The sequence below is a fragment of the Gobio gobio genome (genome assembly GCF_949357685.1).
Source record: "Gobio gobio genome assembly, chromosome: 11".
Classification (NCBI taxonomy): Eukaryota; Metazoa; Chordata; class Actinopteri; order Cypriniformes; family Gobionidae; genus Gobio; species Gobio gobio.
In genome coordinates this window covers 39,277,102-39,301,208 of record NC_137104.1, presented here as the reverse complement: position 1 = coordinate 39,301,208, position 24,107 = coordinate 39,277,102, and the positions used below count along the sequence as shown (strand labels likewise).

The 24,107-nt window shown below is 41.1% G+C and overlaps 2 protein-coding genes across 2 annotated transcripts in view; both read right to left on the bottom strand.

The window, feature by feature from the left end:
• The window catches only part of LOC307133598 (craniofacial development protein 2-like), a 1,416,430-nt gene that overhangs the window by 645,374 nt on the left and 746,949 nt on the right, over window positions 1-24,107 (bottom strand). The gene's annotated exons all lie outside the window — the stretch shown is intronic.
• The window catches only part of grin2da (glutamate receptor, ionotropic, N-methyl D-aspartate 2D, a), a gene marked incomplete at its 3' end in the record, with an annotated part of 92,264 nt that overhangs the window by 7,616 nt on the left and 60,541 nt on the right, over window positions 1-24,107 (bottom strand). The window contains exons 10-11 of the mRNA XM_079829722.1: window positions 22,777-22,937; window positions 15-202 (exon numbers count right to left, since the gene is read on the bottom strand). Of these exons, the coding sequence (XP_079685848.1) occupies window positions 15-202; window positions 22,777-22,937 (349 nt within the window). The remainder of the gene's footprint in view (window positions 1-14; window positions 203-22,776; window positions 22,938-24,107) is intronic.

Sequence of the window (24,107 nt, the reverse complement as noted above, 5' to 3'; positions counted from 1 at the left end):
AGAAATTCTCTTACCGTCTCCAACTAGCTGCAGCAGGGCAAGGTCTAGCGGCCGCTTCCAGCGGGAGTTCTTGTGTAAGGCAATGCCATATCCTGTTGTAGCAAACACTTTGCCAGAGCCGATGGTCATTACTTTACAGCCCTCGTCTTTACGAGCCATGTAGTTCAGGACAGCCGCATCATATATGAATGCATCCAGTTTGCTGCAGATAGAAAAAGGAAATCGGAAACAAAAGAAGACATGGGGAAAATTACTTTGAGACTAATTATCACTTTATTGATTGTTACGTGTAAAGACAAAAACATTGATGATATTCAGGGAGATCCTATTCCTAAACTAACTAGTTTGTAATGGGTAATTAGTGAAGCCAATCGAGTACCAACACCATGCATTTGTTGGCTTAACAGCACTGAAAAACCTATTTATAATATTTTAATTCCCTCTCAAGTTCTGTATTGCTAATGGCACCTGCCTTAAAGACCAATGGATTTCCATGGTTTTTCTATTAACTGTCTATCAGTTGGATTACTGTATAAGGATTTTTATATAGAGATTTTACTCAAAACGAGCCAACGTAATATCTCAGAGCAGAGAACAGCTAGAAAAAAAACCATCCACCATTTAAACGTTTTTTATTTTATTTTTGTTTTTGTATTATTTCAGCAATTAATACTTGTATTAACTTTACTAAAAAACAAACAAACAGTTGGACAGAGTTTTTCTGTGCCAAAAACAGTCCTTCAGGATTCGAATAAGTTTCGGAAAGTTTTTTCAGAGTATGGCCCTATATGACTTTATAAAGGGTGGAATTGCTTGTATGGGCATTTCTCATGGATGAGCGTGTGCGCACATCAACCGGAGCGAGAGCAAGAGCACGCCCATCATCGAGCTTTGTTCGCTCATGGTAGCCATCGGCAGCTCTGTCATATTATTTTTAGACCACAAAATCAACGATGTCACTAAAGAAGTGTGTTTTTGGTTGTGAGGGAAAGATAACCTTGTTCAGCTTCCCAAATAACCCAGCGTTAAGGAAACAGTGGATGCACTTAGATTTTTTCCGGAGCAGCAATGGAGTTCTGAGAGTGTGTTTGTTGGTTCCCGGTGTGGGATTACAAATTTTAAAAAGTACATTGCATTTAGCATTTTAGGTAAAAATGATGATGTCAGATGAATTAGTCTGCTACGCAAATCTGCCAGACCTGTTTTACTGACTTCAAAGGCTCTAACAAGAGTCTCCTTTCCTGCCAGACCTGTTATTCTCTATTGTGTTTTAAATGAGTCAGAGCCCACCTTTTGGGAGCCCAGACGCTACCCCTTTATGTCTTTAATGGCTCTTTGGCCTGGCTAGTATCAGCATGCGAATAGTTATGCTGATCCAATGGGACTGGTAGGGATTTCATAGTAGGGTGTGTCTTTTACCTACACAACATATGCATTCCTTTGTTTGAATGTCTCCTCCTCTGCTGTATAACCACTTCCCATGAAATGTAGATAAATTGCATTATCTTGTGCTGTAAAATCAGACTGTTTTCGGATGACCTGCAGCACAGAGAGTTCTCATTAAAAGAATAACTTCTGTTTGATCCGACGTCTCCTGGTCTCCATACTTCAAGAAACAACTGAAGTTCACAACAGATGGTGCCGTGAGCCGGATAGTTTTCCAGCTTCCTCACCGGAAATCCAGATTGAAACTTCAAGCTCAAAGAAAAAGATCTGCCTACGTTCCAGACTGGAATCCAGAGCGAAACTTCCAGCTGAACAAAGATTTTCCAGACTGAATCTTTCAACCAAGGGTTGTGGTGAGTGCTGCTCTATCCAAAAGAACCTTAAAAGACCAGTACAAATTTGTTTATCCTCTGGCTGTCAGGGAAGAGTTAACGGACGGCTGTAGGGTTTGGTTAACTAAGTTATCCTCTGTTGTCAAACAGAACAAACTAATAATTGTTCTGTTTGAAATAGGGAAGATTAGCATTTAGCTAATATTTGTGTTTTGTGTTACCCTCTAATTCTGTTTGAAATAGGGAAGATTAGCATTTAGCTAATATTTGTGTTACCCTCTAAAAAAGTTTGTTTTTTAGGGATGAGTTATCCTCTGTTTTTCAAATAGGGAAGTTATTAGCCTCACAAACTAATAATTGTTCTGTTTTAAATAGGGAAGATTAGCATAGCTAATATTTGTTACCCTCTAAAAAAAAAGTTTGTTTTTAGAGATGAGTCATCCTCTGTTTCAAGCAGGGAAGATTAACATTTAGTTAATATTTGTGTTTGTCCTCTGTTTTTTGTCAAAGAAAGTTAACAATAGTTAAGCTGTGTTAACAAAGAAATTATCAGAGAAGTCAGTGTTGGTGAGTGTGTAGTAACAAAGAAATTCATAAAATGTTTAGGAAAAGTGCTAGACTGATCCCCACAACTGAAAAAGGTGGTCTCGCAGCTCCTTTGTGGACCGAAAGTGATTTCAAATCACAGTTAGGGGTGCAGATGGATTTAATTGTCACAGAGAAAGTTAAGCGAGAACTAGCGCAGAAATATGAAATACATCCAGACAAGACTTGGTCGATTGATGAATGTAAAAAAGTTTTAGGAGCATGTATTCGCAAGAACAATGTGAAAGGCATTATTTGTTGTCACAGAGAATTTGTTTTAGCAATAGCTACAGAACAGTCTAAACGCAACTCAGAGCTGGAGAAACAGAACAATGAGCTCCGGGCTAGAATATCTTCTTTGACTAAGAAATTACACCGCAACAAAGATGCAGAAAAAACTGATGAGGGAGAATTCAGTCAGCCGGATAACATTTATCCTGACTTAAAAGCTTTCTTTGAAACAGATGTAGACATCCAATCAGTAACTGATAAGCCAGTAGATTCAGTGAAGGTGTGTGGGGCAAGGAGAAGGTCTCAGGGAATTGAGGGAACTGAAAGTGTTCCTCCCAACTCTTCTGTTGTCCAAATACAAGCTGTTGCCAAAGCGCTAGGACCCAAAGATATTGAGAGACTATCCCAGAGTTTACCCTCAGCACGCACAGAATTTTCTGAATTTAGAAGGGCATTGATCAGTAAAATGCGTCTTTACGACATGTCATTGCCGGAAGTTACACAGCTGATGTCACAAATTCTAACTGAATCTGAATTCAACAGTTTTGAGTCTGCTGTTACTTCCGAACTGCAACATGCCAGTAAGGGTGATTTGAGAGAAGGTGTTGGGAAATCCTAAAAAATCTCTTAGGACCCAAAATAGATTGGTCGAAAATTACTAGATGTGTACAAAAGAAAGGACAGACTATAAGTGAATACACTGAAAGATTTTGTCAGGCAGCTGCAACTTACAGTGGAATAGTGGAGGATTCTGAAAAAGTACTAGATGATAGAGGAGCTCTAATCCGCATTTGGGCAGATGGTCTTATAGCTGAGTACAGATCAGCCTTGCCATTCCTACATGTTACATGGGCTAACGAAACTCTCAGAAGTAACCTAGACCGGTTAGCTACATGGGAAAGGGATGCTGATGTTAAAACCCAAGTGAGAATAGCAGCAGCTACGTTTAACCCAACGAAACAAGACAATAGAGGGACAAAAAACGAAAGTACATGCCACTACTGTGGAAAATTAGGGCATTGGGAGAAAGAATGTAGGAAGAAGTGGTATGATAATAAAAGAAATAGAATGCATAATTCTGCTCCTTCTCAGCCGGCTTACAACCCTGATGTAGTTCCGCAAGTGTCCACGAAACTTTAGGACAGCTCGTTCAGGCTCTTCTAAGAGCACAACAAGACCAGGAAAAAAACTAATTGTTGGGGCTGTGAGTAGCTACCTTTCCCCGGTAATCCATCACAATGACCAAAGAATTTTTGTGAAAGGTAGCATACAAGAGAACGAGATTGATTTTTTGCTTGATACAGGTGCAGAAATTACCGTAATTCCTACAAAATTGGCTGAAGATTTAAACATTCCGTACAAGAAAACTAAACTTTGTTTAACTGGTGTAATTGGTGAAGATTCCGTTTTGTATGAAACTCCGTCCATAGAGGTACAGTTAGGCCCAAAGACTCTGATTACAAAATTGCTTTGTGCTCCATTAAACACAGGTGCAATTCTAGGCATGGATCTACTCAGACAAGTACATCTAACTTTAGACATGTCCTCAGAATCTACTAGCATAAAGGTCTCCTCAGCACAAGTTTCTACCAATAATGAAGCCCCTCCTGAGTATTCTTTCTTACAGAATCATCCAATTTGGGCTAAAGACAAGGATGATTGTGGGTTTTTGACAGGTGTGGAACCAGTCAAATTGACAGGAACTCCACCTCCTGTAACCAAACAATATCCAATCAATAAGGAAGCTATACAGGGAATCAAACCTATTGTAGAAAAATTGCTGGAGCAAGGAGTGCTAGTTAAAACCAACAGTCCCTGTAACTCACCCACCTGGCCCATCAAGAAATCCAATGGGACATGGAGACTCACCATAGATTACAGAGTAGCCAATAAACATATTGATAAAATCACCCCTCTAGTAGCAGATCCATCTACAATTTGTAATGGTTTACCATTAGATTGTAAAGTTTTTTCAGTAATCGATATGTCTAATGGATTCTTTTCTGTACCCTTGCACTCTGACAGCCAGGCGTGGTTAGCTTTCACAGTTGACTATGAGCAGTACAAGTGGACACGGTTGCCACAGGGATTTAAAAATTCCCCAACAATATACCATCAGGCTGTCAGACGTGATTTGTGTGACCCAAAATGTCCAGTCAAACAGTCCACAATGATTCAATATGTTGATGATATTTTGATTGCCTCTACAGATCACGAGGTACATCAAACTGAATTGAAAGCATTGTTGGACTATTTGCAGGAAAAAGGACACAAATGCAGCTTTCACAAAGCTCAAATTGCTAAAAACCAAGTCACATTTCTGGGTCAGACAATTGGTGCAGGAAATAGATCCATTACACAAGATCGAGCAGCTTCCGTCAGAGCTATACCTCCGCCTAATACAATTAAAACTCTCCGATCATTTTTAGGAACAGCAGGTTACTGTAGACCTTGGATTGAAGAATATGCCTCAATTGCACAGCCTCTCTATGACTTGTTGAAAGGCCAAGTTAAAGATTCTGATACTGTATGTATGGAAGAAATTCAGCTCAAAGCTTTCAATGATTTGAAGAGAGCACTATGTCAAGCACCAGCCTTAGGAATTGCTCAATCTGATAGGCCCTTTGTGCTTTATGTACATGAACACTTAGGCTTCATGACTGCATGTCTAATGCAAGATCATGGGGGCAGTTTACGCCCAATTCATTACTATTCTAGTAAACTTGACATAGTCGCTCAAGGGATGGGCCCTTCTCTTAGAGCAGTGCAGGCAGTTCATCTAGCCCTTCAGGCTTCATCAGGAATGGTGTTAGGACAGACGATAAATGTAAGATGCCCGCACGAAGTGTCCGCACTAATGAATCAAGCAAAAGTCACTTGTGTCACTTCCTCTCGTTGGGGAAATTGGTTAATGACCCTCACAGCCCCGAACATTGTTCTACAGCGTGCACCAGTCACAAACCCATCCTCATGTATGATGTCAGCAATGACTGAAGTTTTGTTAGAGGATGAAATGACTCATGATTGTGTTACGCTTACATACGCAGCTACGAGTGAAATAGCAGAAACTACTATTGAGAATGCAGAATTGGAGTTGTTTGTTGATGGTTCAGCTCAAGTAATTGAAGGTAATAGACGAGCAGGTTATGCAGTTACTTCCAACACTGAAGTAGTGGCTTCAGGTCGTCTTCCAGATCATTTTTCAGCTCAAGCTGCAGAACTAGTAGCCTTAACTAGAGCATGCACACTAGCGTCAGGATCGGTTGCAAATATCTACACTGATTCCAGGTATGCTTTTGGGGTAATACATGATTTTGGTGTCATTTGGCAAAGTAGACAGTTTCTAACTTCTGCTGGATCCCCCATAAAGCATGCTGGATTAGTAAAAGATCTAATGTTTGCCATGAAACTTCCAAAGAAATTAGCGGTGATCAAAGTGAAAGCACATCTCACAACTAATACTATGGAAGCTAAAGGTAATAGTCTTGCTGATGTAGCTGCTAAACAAGCTTGTTCCTATACAACTGTACAAGTGTGTTCAGGTAGTGCAGCACAGAAGACAATTTTGCCTCCTGAATCAATCATTGATTTTTACAAAGACGCTCCTCTATATGAAGCATGGACATGGTTAGACAAAGGAGCCACCGTTGATTCATTTGGTTGCTGGACAAGAGGGGGAAAGTACGTCGCCCCAGAATCACTGCTGCCATATTTGGCTAAACAAATACACAATTTGGGACACAGTGGTCCAGCAACCATGAATCACAGGTTCTCAAATCAATGGTGGAATCCAAAATTCAGAAATGTAGCCACCGAAACAGTCAAGAGATGCGTTACATGTCAGAAAAATAATGATGTGCCAGCAGCAACTACAGCAGCAACACATACCCCAGCTCCACCAGGACCATTTCGTCACCTGCAAGTTGATTACATATCGTTGCCTCCTTGTAAGGGAAAAACTGATGTTTTGGTAGTGATAGACAAGTTCTCGAGATGGATAGAAGCTTATCCAACAGGGCGTGCTACAGCTGCACATACTGCTAAATGTCTTGTCACTGATTTCATTCCCCGATGGGGATTACCAGATTCCATTGACTCAGATCAAGGTACACACTTCACAGGACAGGTAGTCAAGGAAGTGTCTAAAATGTTGGAAATTAAGTGGAATCTTCACTGCCCCTACAGGCCACAAGAATCAGGACAGGTTGAACGAGCGAACAGAACAATTAAAACCAGGCTAAGCAAAATGCATCAGGAAGGAGTATCATGGGTTGAGGCTCTTCCAGCGGTACTGTGTAGTATGAGAGCGTCACCTAACAGATCTGTAGGACTGAGCCCTCATGAGATTATTACAGGACGCCCAATGCAGATGCCTGGTGTGATTGATCTTAGAAATGCTGATGTACACATTGCTTCAGATGCCCTGATCACTTACTGTGAAAACCTCACCCAGGCAGTACAGAGTGCCAGAGAGAGAGTTGAGTCGTGTTGGCAGAAGCCACTAGAAGGTGGACACAAAATCATCCCAGGTCAGTGGGTGATGATAAAATCATTCAGAAACAAGCCGTTAGAGCCTAAGTGGCATGGACCACATCAAGTGATGTTGATTACAGCAGCTGCAGTGTTGTGTCAGGGAAGGAAAACCTGGACTCATGTGTCACACTGTAAAGTTGTTCCTCCACCAACAGGGATAGGGTAGGACACGAATCAGTGAGGAGCCCAGGAAAGAACTGAATGCAACAGGCATTCGGGGGCCAAACCTGCGGCGAAGATTCCCTTGTAGGCATCCCCATCCACTAGTCCATCCTTACCTCACTGTTTTCTTTAGGTGTCACAGGAATTAACAAATAGGGAAAGAAGGAACAACAATAGCAGACTCCAATTGAACAGATGAGACAACCCTAATGTTTGCTGTCTTTTAGAACAAATACTGCTCTGTTGTCTTTTGTTTTTCTTTGTGCAGATACCTATTGATGGCTGTTCCCAGATTCATACGCACCGATCCTCATCTGCGTATGAAGCCACAACCTCTGAAGGACAACTCGACCCACCAATGAGTCAACTGTCAAGAAGATAAAATAAAAAAATACACAACGCAGAGACACATCTACGGGAACTTCAGTCATCCAGCAACATGATCAAGATTGTCTTAATACTAACCATCATGGACATAGCGCAAAGTGTAGACCCCAGAAACAACATATTCTTAGAGCTGATGAATATGTCAAGAAATGCCTTGTTTGCTGGAAAGAACGTTTGCATGCCACATGCACCTTCAGTAGGAGCCGGAATCCCTTGGGTTGCACACCCTATCTCCAAATGTGACACGTGTATCTTATTCGATCATCATACCAGTGGATTATTCAACAAAGATACATGTCACAATGTAACCATTCCTCCAGTTTCTCAGTGTTGCATTCCTGGACTACCATCCTGCAACCTAACTTCAGCTACTCCCATCATGACAGATCTACTCCTGCCAATGATGTTCCACTGGTGCATAGAAAATTATGCTCCAGCATCGACTCCACTGGGTGAAATTCCTCGTGAACGTTGCAGTTTTGTGATTGAAAGAGGAACAGATGAGTCCCATGTGTACGTCACTACAACAGAAATGAAACAGGAAAACATTTTAAACGAGTGTTTCTCCAGGAACCCATCCCTACCGAATTTTTTTGCTATAAATCAGTTGTGTATGATTCCTCCACCAACTAGCACTTTTTGGTTATGTGGAACTGCTGTCTACAGCATCCTACCTAGCCAATTCAACGGCAGGTGCACCCTGGTGTATGTTCTGCCAGCTATCAGAGAAAATACATACTACACCCCAAGCTCTCCACAGTTACATAATACAGCTCCTTCTACCAACAAAGATGGCTGCATTCCAGGACTCACTTGTGTTCAAACGTGGTGGTCAAGAACCCTTGGAGCCTTAATCCCATCGTATGGTGTCATGCAGGCTCTCGATCAAGTCAGAAGCCTGTCGAATTCTGTACAGAAATTAGCCAACGATACAGCTTTGGCCCTGGGTAACATCACAGCCACTCTAGCTTCACACAAGATAATGATCTTACAGAACCGAGTGGCCTTGGATTACATTCTTGCAACGCAAGGGGGAGCCTGCACCATTATCGGACCTGAATGCTGCACTGGGTTAATGGATCCAACAGAGAATTTGAACAAAATCCAACAAGACATTCTTGATCTTTCAACAAAATTACACCAGATGACTGAAGACAATTCTTCATGGTTCGGAAACTTGATTGGTAAACCCTGGCTGTGGATTAAAGAGATAGCAATTCTGCTGTTGTTTCTCCTACTGGCATTCTACGTATGCGTCCACAGTATCAAGTGTTTCATTCAACAAATGACTCACGCCTCACACGAGAACATGACTGGTCCGACCATAAAAGAATATTACCCGTAATGAACTACACGGACCCTAGTGGCTTTTTCCTGTGGCAGGATCATTGTCATGTCATTCGTCACTACAGACAATCAACACAGAGCAAGTGAAATGTGCCTGTAACTTTTTCCAAGTTACATGACTAGACGATGGGGCTTATGCTAAAAAACATAAGCTATAGAATGGACTGATGAAGGTTTAAATTTGTATTATGTGGGAGTTATTAGAACTCCCAAAGGGGGGAATTGTGGGATTACAAATTTTAGAAAGTACATTGCATTTAGCATTTTAGGTAAAAATGATGATGTCAGATGAATTAGTCTGCTACACAAATCTCCCAGACCTGTTTTACTGACTTCAAAGGCCCTAACAAGAGTCTCCTTTCCTGCCAGACCTGTTATTCTCTATTGTGTTTTAAATGAGTCAGAGCCCACCTTTTGGGAGCCCAGACGCTACCCCTTTTTGTCTTTAATGGCTCTTTGGCCTGGCTAGTATCAGCATGCAAATAGTTATGCTGATCCAATGGGACTGGTAGGGATTTCATAGTAGGGTGTGTCTTTTACCTACACAACATATGCATTCCTTTGTTTGAATGTCTCCTCCTCTGCTGTATAACCACTTCCCATGAAATGTAGATAAATTGCATTAACTTGTGCTTTAAAATCAGGGATGATTTTCGGATGACCTGCAACACAGAGAGTTCTCATTAAAAGAATAACTTCTGTTTGATCCGACGTCTCCTGGTCTCCATACTTCAAGAAACAACTGAAGTTCACAACACCGGTCATGAGTCGAAACCGCAGACGGTGAGTGAAACTGCATCAAATGTGTGTTTTGTTGGCAATCGGTGTGCTCGTCACTAATTAGCTCTGCCCACTGCACACCTGCACAAGCTTGGCTGTTTTCGGAAAGAATCGGTACAGCGTACCTGTCTTTTATAAATATGATAAAACTAAACTACTAGACTCTTCTGAGATATGAAGGATGCAATACTACTCTATAGGTATTCAAGATTAACATGAGATTAGCAGAAACTGTGTGTTCAACACTTATAATAATAATATATGTTCCTTGAGCACCAAATCAGCATATGAGAATGATTTCTGAAGGATCATGTGACACTGAGGACTGGAGTAATTGCTAAAAAAATCAGCTCTTTAATTGTAATATTTTTTTTACAATGCTAACATTTGTACTGTATTTTTGATCAAATAACTTCAGCCATTCTTTTGAATTATAGTGTATATCCACTGCAGGAATTTCCATGACTTTTTTGGATTTTGTTAATATCACAACCTTGCAATTCATACTTTAAGGTTTCAATGACCATGGAACTTTAAGTATTACATGATTTGCATTTAAAATCAAGTGTCTGGAAGACGTTTCAAATTGACTATCACATGCTAATGTCAGATGCACTGAAAACCATTTCAATTTCTCTTTACTCCTCCAATTAACAAAATTAAAATAAATGTTTTAAGTTTATACATAAAAATACAGTAATAAACATTAAAAAAGAAAAAGGTGAAGAAAAGGAAAGGATAAGATAGTAGGGAAGCATGAATAAGCCTGAAGTAAACAGCTACTTCATGCATGCATAGAATGCTTTTTATTTACAGGCAGATAATCAAATACCTCAAGAGTTTTCTGGGACACGTCTTGTTTCTTTGCCATAAATGTGATAATATATGCGCACAAGCACTTTGCAGAATAGCACCAAAGAATGCCGTTATTGTCTGTCAGTGCACCTTGCTGAAACGAGCAGCGCATAATAGGAGGATTAATTTGTGCAGACACTGGTCTTCAAATAAACCCCATGTAGAAAAATACCACCTGAAATTGGGACTTGATTGGCAGGATGCAAGCATCCTTCGATGTCTGAGCGAAGGCTGTGCTGTGTTACACAAATACACATTTCTTCCAATGTGATGCTCAGTATCCTGTGTGCAATTACTTTTCTAAGCAAGCAGACAAAAAAAATTCACTTGATAAAAGTGAAAAGAGGGATATTTCCATGTGCAGGAAACACTTGTGTTCTTAAAATAATGCAAAAAATCAGCTTTAATCGTATTACTGCATATTCTCAGTGCTAAATAATTTAGCAGGTGAGTCTTTTACAGTAAAGACATAAGTCAAGAAAGCTTTGTGCCTTATCAGAGTCAGGTGCACCGGAATGCCTCTTTTCTTTGATCATATTTTTCCCACCTTGTAACATGCCAACGTCTTTGCAGCAAAAAACCCAAATTGACAGCTTATTACTGGCTACTCTTCAACCTCCTGCTAAGCACACTTTGAGGTTATTAACAAGCTCAACTTGACCCTCTAAGACCAACGAGCGCTACATTAGCATTCAAGGTGGCAGCTTTTGTCAGAAGTGTTGTATCCAACAAAACAGAGCCCTCAGGGGAAAATGAGTCACACATTTCAGTTAGGGTGAAACCAAACGAACAGAACACACACAGACAGGTGTTTGATAGTGCAGGATACTGCCCCACAGTGCGCCACTGAAATAGGTAGGCTGCTGAGGTAAACAAGTGCCTTTGAGAATCAGCTAGCACCTAGATGGAGACTTGGCTTGTTGACTTATGGGCTGGCAGGCCTGCCTTGAATTGCGTTGCACGAAAGCGAAAGTCTCACTCTGCAGGCTGCAACTATTATACAAACCAAGTGCTTATGAACGACAGATGAAATCTTCACGAGAAATTGCAAAGGTGGAACATCGTGATTTTATATTCTAGCCTACAAGCATTTCCTTTTTTTTTGTGATGGGATGCATATTCATGTCCTTTGTATGCATAATGCAGGGACTTGAGTTTTAAGACGGTCATAGACACACACACACTCACACTCGTGCAGACAGATCCAAGGGCAGTGAGGCAGTGTTAGCAACACCACACTACAATTTAATAATTCTGAAACTATCATGGCATCTTATGATGCAGAGCAGCAAATTAATAATACACAAGTGGAGAATTGCTTCTTTCAATGATTAAACCCTACCAGACAAAAATCGAATCATGTAAAATGTTCTTTGTATAACAATGTCTGGCAAAGCTTTTTAAAAAGGTTTGTTTGCAGAGTGGTGTCAACTGACTCAACAAATTAAAGGGGTCCTATAATGCCCCTTTTTACAAGAGGTAAAATAAGTCTCTGATGTCCCAGATTGTGTATGTGACATTTTAGCACAAAATACCCCACAGACCATTTTTTATAGCATGTTAAAATTGTCACTTTTTGAGTGGGTGAGTAAAAATGCGCTGTTTGTGTGTCCCTTTAAATGCAAATGAGCTGCTGCTTCTGGCATGATAATCTATAAATCACTCATGTGGGAACTGTTGTAAGATTCCTTCAGAGCCAGAGAATGCTGCAAGAAGATAGAACAGGTATAGTTTAGTTTAATTATAGTTATAACTTATGTCATCTTGCTTTTATGACCTGCTATTGCATTTTTATTGTTACGTACTGTATTGCAATAAATGTGAAAAGACAGATGCGACAGATTGAGCAGACTCCCAAATATGCTCTACAACAACAACTCTTCCTCTTCTCAACATGGCCTCACCCCCTTTGTTGCGTGTTCCCGGGGGCAGGATTTATGTACATTTTAGGGTTAGTGATGTCATCAATCACAGTTTGTTTTGTTGTACATTGACCGCTTTGAAACACCTGAAGTGTTTCAAATTTTGTCTGTGGGCGTGACGTCTGAGGCTGAGACTACTAACTCAGGTGTCATTGTTTGCCATGTACTTTATATGAATCTAAAGGTAATGGAACTACCTGCTAGATTCGCATTTCCTGAACGAAGTATAGGTGTTTCCAAAGCAGAAAAACATCAGTGCTGGGAAAGGGCACATCATTTACAGTTTTTAATCAGTCGATTTGACACACTTCTCCAAACTCAGATCACTGCTCTCAAAACAATTAACACAGTGATCTGAACACTTTGTAATTGTCCAAAACAGATTGTAAGTTTTCATTAATTTCGTACAAATTACAAATCATATGCATAATGTTCTCAAAACATTGCGTACAAAATTCTCAAATGTGTTCACACAGCCAACCAAAATTTTAATATATCAGGAAAAAAGCATTTGTAGCTCTTTTTGTTAATTTTACAAAAATCATTTGTGTACCATTTTCCCAAATACAACAAACACAACAACACATTTTTCATATTCTCAATTGCACATGGAATTATTTAATTTGGCCCCAAACTAGTATATGCTGGGTTCATAATATACATCACAGGAAATGCCATTTTTGTAATTGTTTACACAGCTATCACAATAGCATTAACTATATATATATATAAAAAAAACTATTTTCAAACATAACAAACATTGTTATACAAAAGAAAACAAAGAGTAAGTATAAGCATGAGAAGGGGAAAAGAATGGTGTAAGAGTGGAAGATGGTGGAGAGAGATGAAAAATGGGTGTAATGAGAGGGAGAGGAAGAGTGGAGGAGAGTGAGAGATTTAAAAAAGGAGACGGTATAGGAAAAGTAGAATGGGGGAAAGGAGAGGGTGAAGAGATGGGTAAAATGGAGGAAATTGGTGTAGTGGAAAGAATAAGAGGAGAATTTATAAAAGCACATGAAAAGAAAGGAAGGGGACAACAGGATGGAAGAGAAGTGAATAGATATAGAAGGTACAGACTTTCAAATGTAACCGGAATCACCCTAATTGACCATGTAATAAATCATGGCTAGGAAGCTAGGAAACAGATCCAAAGTGTTACTATGGCATTTCACGTCTATGGGTATTGTACTACAGTGAATCCGGAAAGTATTCACAGCAATTCACTTTTTCTGCTTTTTGTTATGTTACAGCCTTATTCCCAAATTGATTAAACTCAAGTCAAGTTTGGGCTCTGGCTGGGCCATTCAAGGACGTTCACAGAGTTGTCCCAAAGCCACTCCTTTGTTATCTTGGCTGTGTGGGTCGTTGTCCTGTTGGAAGATGAACCTTCACCCCAGTCTAACGTCCAGAGTGCTCTGGAGCAGGTTTTCATCAAGGATGTCTCTGTACATTGCAGCATTCATCTTTCCCTCGATCCTGACTCGTCTCCCAGTTCCTGCCACTGAAAAACATCCCTACAGCATGATGCTGTCACCACCATGCTTAACTGTAGGTGAACACTATTGTTCAGGTGATGAGCGGTGCCTGGTTTCCTCCAGACATGACTCTTGCCATTAAGGCCAAAGAGTTAAATGAGACCAGTTCAATTAGTTTCATCAGACCAGAGAATTTTGTTTCTCATGGTCTGAGAGTCCTTCAGGTGCCTTTTGGCAAATTCCAGGCAGGCTGTCATGTGCCTTTTACTGAGGCTTCTGTCTGGCCACTATACCATACAGGCCTGATTGGTGGAGTTCTGCAGAGATGGTTGTTCTTCTGGATTGTTCACCTCTTTCCACAGAGAAATGCTGGAGCTCTGTCAGAGTGACCATCGGGTTCTTGGTCACCTCCCTGACTAAAGCCGGGTGCACACTGTGTGATTTATAGTCCTTTACCATTGTTCCTTGTCAGACTGTACGAACATGATCCCCGCTGTAAGCCATATCACACTGTAAGATCTCAGTTGTACGACAGTCAAGGCGTGTTAAAAAACGGACGTACGCAAGAAAACTCGTCCGGAGTTTTATATCATCAATAAATGACGTGTTCAGGGACAGTGAGCTGAATTATACACGGGATTTAAATGGTGGCTACAAAGAAATCTCTAGCTTTCATTTTGGTCATCGTTTATCTTGAAAAATGGAGACAATTTGACAGTCGTCATAGGAGAAGTCACACTGCAGGACTGCGCGCCAAATCTGAGGTAAAATTTGATCGCAACGGTCATTAATCGGCTGTCGGTGAACATGTCAAACTAACGATCAAATACTTCAGATTTTAGCCTAGGATCAGAGGAATCTTTTAGGATTTGCAAAATTTGTCTCAGACGGCCTCAAATTTTTTTCATTTGTCTCAAATTTTACCTCGGATTTGGCGCTCGTCACATATCACAACTATTCAGTGTTTTCAACCACATCATATTTATTTTAGGTTTCAGACATTTAAATGCTGTAAAAAGTACTAGGAAAAAATACACACTGATGTTTATGGAAGCGGCAAAAACAATCCTTTCAGACAGTTAAGATAACTTGACTACGTGTTTTATTCACATCAGATACACATTATATAGTCAACTGTATAGTTTACTCTATTCTTCTCCCAGTTCAGCAGTGGTCACTTACTTTCATGTATTTCGTGAGACGAAGATAAATTTATGTGATGTAAATCCGACAGATCCGATTCTCTGAGGCGCAAACTAACGTGGCGCCACCCATCGTACAGTATAGATCAACTAACACACATTTACTCCCACATATTTGAAAATCAGAATATCAGATAGTTCATGACATGGTTAGCAAGTTTGTGAATATTTTGAATAAAAAAGAAAAAAAGAAATAAACCCGATACAGCGGAGCTGTCATACCGTGCTATTGCGGCTGCTGTGTGTCATGTGAGAAGCATGACGCGTCTCCATGGAAACAATAAGGCAATGCGTTCTAAAATATTTAGCCAGATAATATGGTCATATTTCTGCAAAATAAAGCTGAAGCTTGAAGCTGGTTTGTAGCATACCAAGAATACAGACTACTGCTGTTATTACTGTAACTGTTATTTAGAGTTAAATTAGGCCTGTTGTAGTTGGGTTAGGTGGCTTTAGATTTACTGTGAATTTGTTAAGTAAATTGTGTTTTGTATTTATTTATATTTATATATTTAAGTATACTTTAAACTTGTAATAAATTGTTCAATTTAAATAATAAAAATAAATTCAATAAAAAGCCATTCTTTAATCGCATCCACCTCCTTTTGTGGCTCTTTTTTTTAACTTCTTAACCCGCATCGGATCGTGGACGGGGGGGTTGACGGAAGTGGGGGGGTGTGTACTTTTATTTACTTTTGTTTTATACAAAATATTCAATCAACTATCACAAACTATGCATCATTTGAAAGCTAAAACACTCAAGATTCATGTTCTGAACTTGTTTTTGCAATAAATACACCAGAGAGGAAAGGGTTAAATGAAACGCTAAAGGACCATCCATGTAAACATTAGCATAATATCAGCGTTACTCATCTTTCATCTCCTGTCGTTCAGATCAGATCGGACGAATCCAATAAACACCCGCATACATCTCTGTGTAAGAGTCCATTCTTCAAAATGCATCCCACTTTTTAATCCAAAACAACGAAAAAATAGGGAAAAAACTAAAAATCCTCCGTTGTTTGCAAGAGAGTTTTGAGTTAGCGTGATCAATCATGTCCATTTTCAATGAAATATCGATTCTATTCCGTGTCTGGCAAACTCCCCCTGCAAGAATAGCTTCTCCCACGTATTTTAAGCCCTCCCTCGTCTCTCTCCTTCAATCAGAGACTCTTCTGGGATGCATCATATAGAGGAAGTGCCTTACAGGCTTGGTGAGCTGTCAATCATTGCGCCCATGGTTTTCGTTGGATAAAGGCACTCTGTGCCCAGCCAATGCCTTTCCAACAAAGGTTTGATTGATGGACTTAGTAACCAATCAAAAGGCATTATCTTGCGCAGTTTGCGTAAGTAGGCTTTGGTGAATACTGTTTTTGCGCGCTGGCTGCGCGTTCTCCATGGCCAGCTGCAGTGGAGCGCGCTGTCTCTCACAGACGCTTCCCATCAGCTAAATGAGTTTTTTACACTTTGTAATCTCTGTAAATAGTTGCTTTAGTTTTTCAGTAACTGTTTATCCATTATAATTAGTAGTATATTGCAGTTTATTGCAGATTTATTTGAATGAAAAACTACTCTTTACAATAGCAAATGTTCTGAAATAAATGGCCTTTTTGAAATGACGCCTAGACTTTTCTTGACATAAAAGCTCACAGAAGCCACATTACTGAGAGAATCATCCTCATATTTGAATCATGACATGATTAGACATTCAGTTTTATATTTAAGTTATTTTCAGGCTCTTAACATTAAATTATAATATTTTTTTCCCTAAGTGAAAACAAAAAACAAAAAACGTGAGTCACTTACATGTATATTTACATGTATATTACTCTGTTCCCATATTACTTTGAGTTATTATGACTCTTGGGTAGCAATATTTCAAGTGTCTAGTTTAAAATAAGACCAGGTTTATGAATATAGACCATAGGGTTTAAGAGCTGCAGACATTTTCATTTGGGTATATCGTTTTCAAAGAATTCCTAAAAAATGGGGCGCTTGTTAAGAGGTTAAAGTATTGGTTCAGGCACCGGTACCGTTTTAAAAATATCGGTTTGGCACCGGTATCGAAAAAAACCCAAACGATACCCAAACCTAGTGCCTTGATACAATCCTGTCTCAGAAGGCTACTGACAATTCCTTGGACAAACTGGCTTAGTTAACAGTAGTTAACTGTTTTGAGTGTCATGGCAAAGGCTGTGAATACTTATGTACATAAGTGGAGGGGGCTAAACACCCATTTCTGATATGGACAGACCACAAGAACCTCACCTACATCCAGGGAGCCAAAAGGTTGAATCCTCGCCAAGCTCGGTGAGCCCTTTTCTTTAACTGTTTCGACTTTGTCCTCTCTTACAAACCAGTTCCAAGAATATAAAGCCAGATGCTCTGTCAAGGCAGTTTGAGTCACAGGAAGAGGAGGACAGGTCGGAACCCATCATACCAAGGTCCAGAGTGCTGGCAGGCATCCAGTGGGACTTGGAGACAGCAGTACGAAAGGCTCAACGTCGCCAACCTGACCTAGGTAATGGCCTATCGGGTCTTCTTTTTGTGCCAAACACCATCAGGTCCGAAGTACTGCACTGGGGTCATGCTGCCCCTTCATCTGGACATCCGGGAGTCCTTAGAACCCTGAGGCGGATCCAATCTCTGGTGGCCCAAAATGGGAACTGATGTCCGGAGATTTGTTGCTGCATGTTCCACTTGCGCCCAGAATAAGGAAACTAGAGCCCTCCCTCAAGATAAACTACATCCCCTCCCTATCCCGAGACAACCCTGGTCCCACATTTCCATGGTTTGTTAATGGCCTACCCAACTCTCAAGGTAACACAGTGATTATTGTAGTAGTCAACAGATTTTGTAAGGCATGTCATCTTATTCCCACCTCTAAAATTCCTACAGCAGGCCAGAGGGCGGAACTTCTCATACAACATGAGTTGTATGTCTTTAGAATTCATGGTTTTCCTCAGGATATGGTCTCTGATCGGGGTTCCCAGTTTACCTCAAGATTCTGGAAGGCTTTTGAACCTCTAATCGGTTCCACCTTCAGCTTGTCCTCAGGGTTCCATCCCCAATCCAATAGTCAGACAGAGAGAGTGAACCAGGAGATTGAGAAGACCCTCAGGTGCCTTGTCTCGAACAACCCAAGCACATGGAGATCCCAGCTGATCTGGGTGGAATTTGCCCATAACACTCTCCATCACTCATATTGGGTATGCGAAGAGCTCGGGCAGCCCTTCTGTTTCGGGCAACAACAGAAACAGGCCAATCGACGTCAATATGTCCATCATTCAGTGTGGCTTTCAACTAGGAATCTTCCATTGCACCTTGAGTCACGGAAACTAGGTCCTAGATACATTGGATCTTTCAAGATTCTCAAGAAAATAAACCCGGTTCTTACCAACTCCTATTGCCCAGGTCCATGCGCATACACCCCACATTCCATGTCTCATGCCTCACACCTGTCATCTACTCTCCTTTGTCTCCTGTAGGTAGACTACCTCCAGTTCCTCGGATGGTGGAGGGGCAACTGGTTTACTCCATGCAGAGATTATCGAACATGCGAAAAGGACGGGAAGGGGTCCAATATTTGGTTGACTGGCAAGGCTATGGTCCAGAAGAGCGCTCGTGGGTACCAGCTAGAGACATACTGGACCCAGACCTCATCAGGGACTTCCACCGACAACAGTCGAAGAGCACTAAAAGGAACGTCAGGAGCCGTTTATCAAGAGGGGGCTCCTGTAAGACTTTAGCCAGCAATACTTCCTCCAACCACAAGGGGTCACACTCCTGCCATGATCAGCGGAATGGCTACCAAGGGGGCGCAGGAGGTCTTTTGCCTGCAATCCTCCTCCCAGTTGCCAGGGGAAAACCATTGGCAAGAACTCTCAGTTGTACTTAGCAATCATTGTTGATGATACCTGTGTAGGGCCCTATTTAAGTTTGCCTTTAGTCATTGTTTTGCTACCTACCTGTGTATCCCAGTGCATCCCATGAGTCTTTTGTGAGCCATTGTGCTTGTTTTGTTTTCCTTTTTGTGACCATTGATGGCTTTGCTGCTAGTTTATTTGTTTGTACTTTGTTTTTTGATCATTCTACAAAGTAAAAGCTACATGGAGTTTATACCGCTCGTCTCCTTGAGATTTTTGTTATTCTCTGCAATTGGATCTCAAAATCCTCAACCTTGAGTTAGCTCACTCAGGAAAAACATCAGCTTTGTGTCCAGGAGACTGGGGTTCTAATTCTGCTAAAGACAACTTTCTTTAGTCCCTGCTTATGTATCATTACAGCCAGTCAGCGGAAGTATATCACCTGTGGCGCCGGGACATTCGTCTCCATTCCCTCCTTGGCAGTTACACATATGGACTAGCCAAGCAGGGTAGTAAAACATATGGCAGTCTCTGGGTGCGCTCGCAACCCAAACGGGCAAGGCACGTCTTGGGATTGATAAGCCAAGACGATAGCATCCACTATCCAGTGGGGTAATCTCTGCTTAGAGACAGCTTTTCCCTTCTGCTGGCCTCTGCAACAGACAAAGAGCTGCTCTGAGGTCTTAAAACTTTGCGTTCTATCCACGTAAGCCCGCAGGGGACAGAGTAAAGCTAGGGCTGGGTCTGCCTCCTCTGAAGGCAGTGCTTGCAGGTTCACTACCTGTTCCCTGAAGGGAGTGGTCGGAACCTTGGGCACTTATCCAGGCCGGGGTCTCAGGACAACGTGACTTGATGGAGGCCAATGCAGTCAAGAGCACTGTCTTCATGGACAGGATTTTTAACTCCATGGACTGCAATAGCTCAAATGGAGGTCTCTGAAGTGCCCTGAGCACCAGAGCTAGTTCCCAAGAGGGTAACGAGTTAGGACGAGGAGGATTTAGCCTGACGATTAGGTTGCGCTTCCCCAATGACTCGCCTTCGACTGCGTCGTGATACGCCGCGATTGCTGCGACGTACACTTTAAGGGTGGAGGGAGACAGCTTAGCAGGCTGTGGCAGAGCCCTTTTTTCCCCGCAGGGACCGATGACCATGGCAAACGAGCAGACAGAGGGCAAGCTCACGAGTGACTCTAGTCATGTCGGGAACAGCTACCTTAGCCTGCAATTGAACTGTGAAGGACTGCTGGGCACAGTCACTGACAGTGTCACTGAAAAGGGCCACCTTGTGAGATGGGAGCATCAAGGAAATGTACTTTGGCGATGTCTCGCACCCCCGCGGGGTTTAGCCCAAGGGCGTTTCTGGACCACCAGGGGTGGACATCATCTGGCCGAGGGCCAGCGCTGTGACTTTAAACATGATCGCAGCTCATGGCTCAGAACTACCCACGTGCATTAAGAGTGCAGGGCAGAGGTGGCCTGCCAGTGGCACTGCCACCCCACCATCGAGGGTAGTGGGAAAACTTATACAGTTTATGGCCCCCTTGGTGTTCCATATTTTGGCACCAAATAGTTCCTTACTGCTAAGTTTTTCGATGCACATCCGGGAAAAAGGCAAGGGGACGGGCAAGGTGGTTTACGCATTGCACTAAGCCACCCGGGAAAGTATGGCTGTCAACTCACCATTATATTGGGAATCTCAGCATCATCTTTATTTCCAGCGCATAACGGCCCTCTCTCTGATGCAGTGACATCTCTACTCTCCCAGAGCCCCAAATGAAACGCCAGGTCCCTTTTTTTTCATAAGGGGGAAGCGCTCACTGTGATCCTCAGGTCACCAAAGCTTATTAGCTAAAGTAGCCCTTTTTGGAGCTAGATCGGTGAATAGGCAAAGGGACTCCACCCCGTTTGAGGTTTCATAGTCTCATAGTCGCGCATCTAGAGCGGCGAGTGACGCGCTGGGCTGCCGTGACAACCCGTGCTGTCAGCCGGCCGCTCGACAGCACACAGCGTGCTGCATACTCAAGCCCTTACGAGAAAGGTGACGAACAGCGCACCGACGTGATCACTTTCTCCTGAGAGATGTGAGAGAGATCGTGGCCGTCAAATGAGGACAGGAAACAACCGCATCCAGAAACACACGGTTTCAATGACATCTTGAAAAAGACGCAGAGTCAAACCATGTAAGCTCTTTTAGAAAGGACAATTGCTCTTTTAAGTGTTGAAGCACAAAGGGGAGATGGCCGCGGCTCTCAAAGTTCTAATAGGGCAAGCCTGTTGTGAGCACTCAAACTCATTGAAGACACAACCCTCCGATGCCCAGATGAGATCACAACCACCGATGTACTGCGCCGTCACACCCACACCAGACCAGAGCGTCCTTCCAAAAGGTAGACTCGTTGTATTAACTCTTTGTAGAAACAACAAACTCTTGAAAATAGCAATTGTTTGGCTCCGAAGCAGAAAGCAAAGATGCGGTGCTTCCACTTCCTTATTTATAGCCGCGCTGCAGGGAGGAGCGTGGAATGCGTGAACCGCATGCCAATGTTCATTTGCTCGTTTAGTTACGCTCAAAGTATATTGGTCTCTGAAAGCGATCCCCAATTCGTCAGTCAGTTCCAACATACGTCGAATGTGACAGACTGAAAGAGAACAGTTTCTACAAAATAAAATTGAGGGTAACGTGGGTATGATGTCATTGATAGGCGATTCCTGATTAAAATTGCTTATTTCTCTGGATTTATACATTCTTGAGAACATTTGGGATAATGTAAGTACACAAGTCAACAAAATATATAACACTGTTGTATATTTTAATCCAAAAATCTTACATATTGTGCCTTTATATATATATTCTTTGATGAAAAGAAAGTTCAAAAGAACAGCATTTATTTGAAAGAAAAATCTTTTGTAACAAAGTAAAAGACTACTCTTAATTTTGATCGATTTAAAGCAGATTTTCTGAATAAAAGTATTATTTCTTTAAAAAAAGCAACAACAACAAAAAACTAATTGAACAGTAGTGTAACTAGTTACTGCACCGTTATGACAAATTGCTTGTGATGTTCCTTACTTGTAAGTGGATAAAAGTGTCTGCTACATTAATTAGTGTAAAATATAAATAAATGACATGAAAATGTAAATAAAGTAAATGAAGTTAGACTGGAGTAAGCGAGAGATATCAAAACCATGCTCACCCTGCAAGAACTGTGACAAATCAAGTTACATAAGTAGTATCCTGTGGTGATAGTAATGCTTGCTGAAAGTTTGGTCCTTCCAGTGACATAGCACCAAGGATGAAAGTCAATCTTCACACCCTTCTTCGAAATGGAGAAGAAAAGCGACAGCCAAAAAAATAATTAACGCCCCTGTTGTGATCCATCATGTCACCCATAACCATCAATTACTTGTGAGCACATCTGTTTTCCCTCACTGCTTAAAAGAACATCTTGATTCGTTGTGGTCTGATATAAGGCCAGGATTAAAGTTCGAGTTTGGCAAATTTTTCATTTTATATAAAACGCTTCATTATATAGGATATGGTTTAACCTATAGATTCTTCCGAGAGTGTGTATACACCTTTGAACCTGGGTCACCCAATCAGAGTCATTCGTATCATTTTTATAATATCTTTAACAATGGTCGTCATTCACTCACCCGGTTTTAAGGTTGTCGATGGCCTCTTCCACTCCTCTCTGATTGTTCCGCACCATGTACTGATGCATGTTGGGGTAATTACTCCGTATATTCTCCTCCGTACTCCCGTTTGGGACAGTGCCGAATCGTAAGGGAGGATACTGCTCTGTGGGATGTTGAAACTGAAATGACAATGGGAGATACTTCATTAGGTTTCTGAAATATGAGATTACAGTTTAGGTCTCTAAATTTAAGATAATTAATCATTTGGCCAACTATGTTGGGAAACTCAAGGAAGGGGGGGGGGGGGGCTATAATCAATTATATGATTATAGGCTGATGATTTATTTGCATAATTTGGCCCCAACTCCTCCACACAAACAAATGTCTGGTTCATATTCAAGTGAGACCAGTTTAAAAAGATTAATAGTGTGTGACCATATTACAGATGTCAGTTATTGTTATAAATCCCAATCTCAGCTTACATAAACATTTCACTACAGCTCAGTTTAGTACACATCGGGTTCAGTAAATAGGCATGCACCAACATTAAAATTGTGACCAATACCAAAGTATTTTTAGTCAAGTCATTTTACTCAGCGGCCATCTTTGAAACGCAGCTATTTCAGTCCAGCTCCTATCTCTTTGAATAGGGAAACAAAATTCTCCAAAGCTGTTCACCAAGCTTATGATTAAATTACATATTTGAAATCACCAAGGAAATCTGAGAACAACTGTCTTATAAATGTGGTTTCTTATGCTCAAATAGCGTTAAATACTCTTACTTTTTTAGGCTGGACCAGCCAATGCGCATGCGCACTCCTAAGTGCGCATCTCACAACACTAACTGATCTATTGCAACTAGAGCTTCTAATGGCAGCTGCAGTGACACAATGACTTCATCATCAGCGATTGGCTCTTTAATTTTAGAAGGCGGGACTTATTCCACCATATTGCACATTGCACTTTCTCCCATTCATAGTAATATGAGTGCACCGTCTTTCTATATATAAAGTCTTTGCCAATACCAAATTGGTATTTTATTTTATGGCTTAAGAACCAGCGTTAAACTATTAAAACTGTTTTAACTGAAATAAAGCTGAAATAAAAAGTTATACATGCAAATTTAAACTTAAAAACTTAAACAAAAATGTGAAAATGTTGAGTTGACAACTAACTGAGATTAAGTACTAAAGTTTAAGTACTAAAATTACTAAAACATGCTAATTCAATAAATTAATAAATACTATAATAGTATATAAATAATACTAAAATAACACAACTTTGGTTATTAACCAAACATTAATAACTAAAGGAAATAGTTACTTTTAGTTGCTGCAAGTGAATTTAGG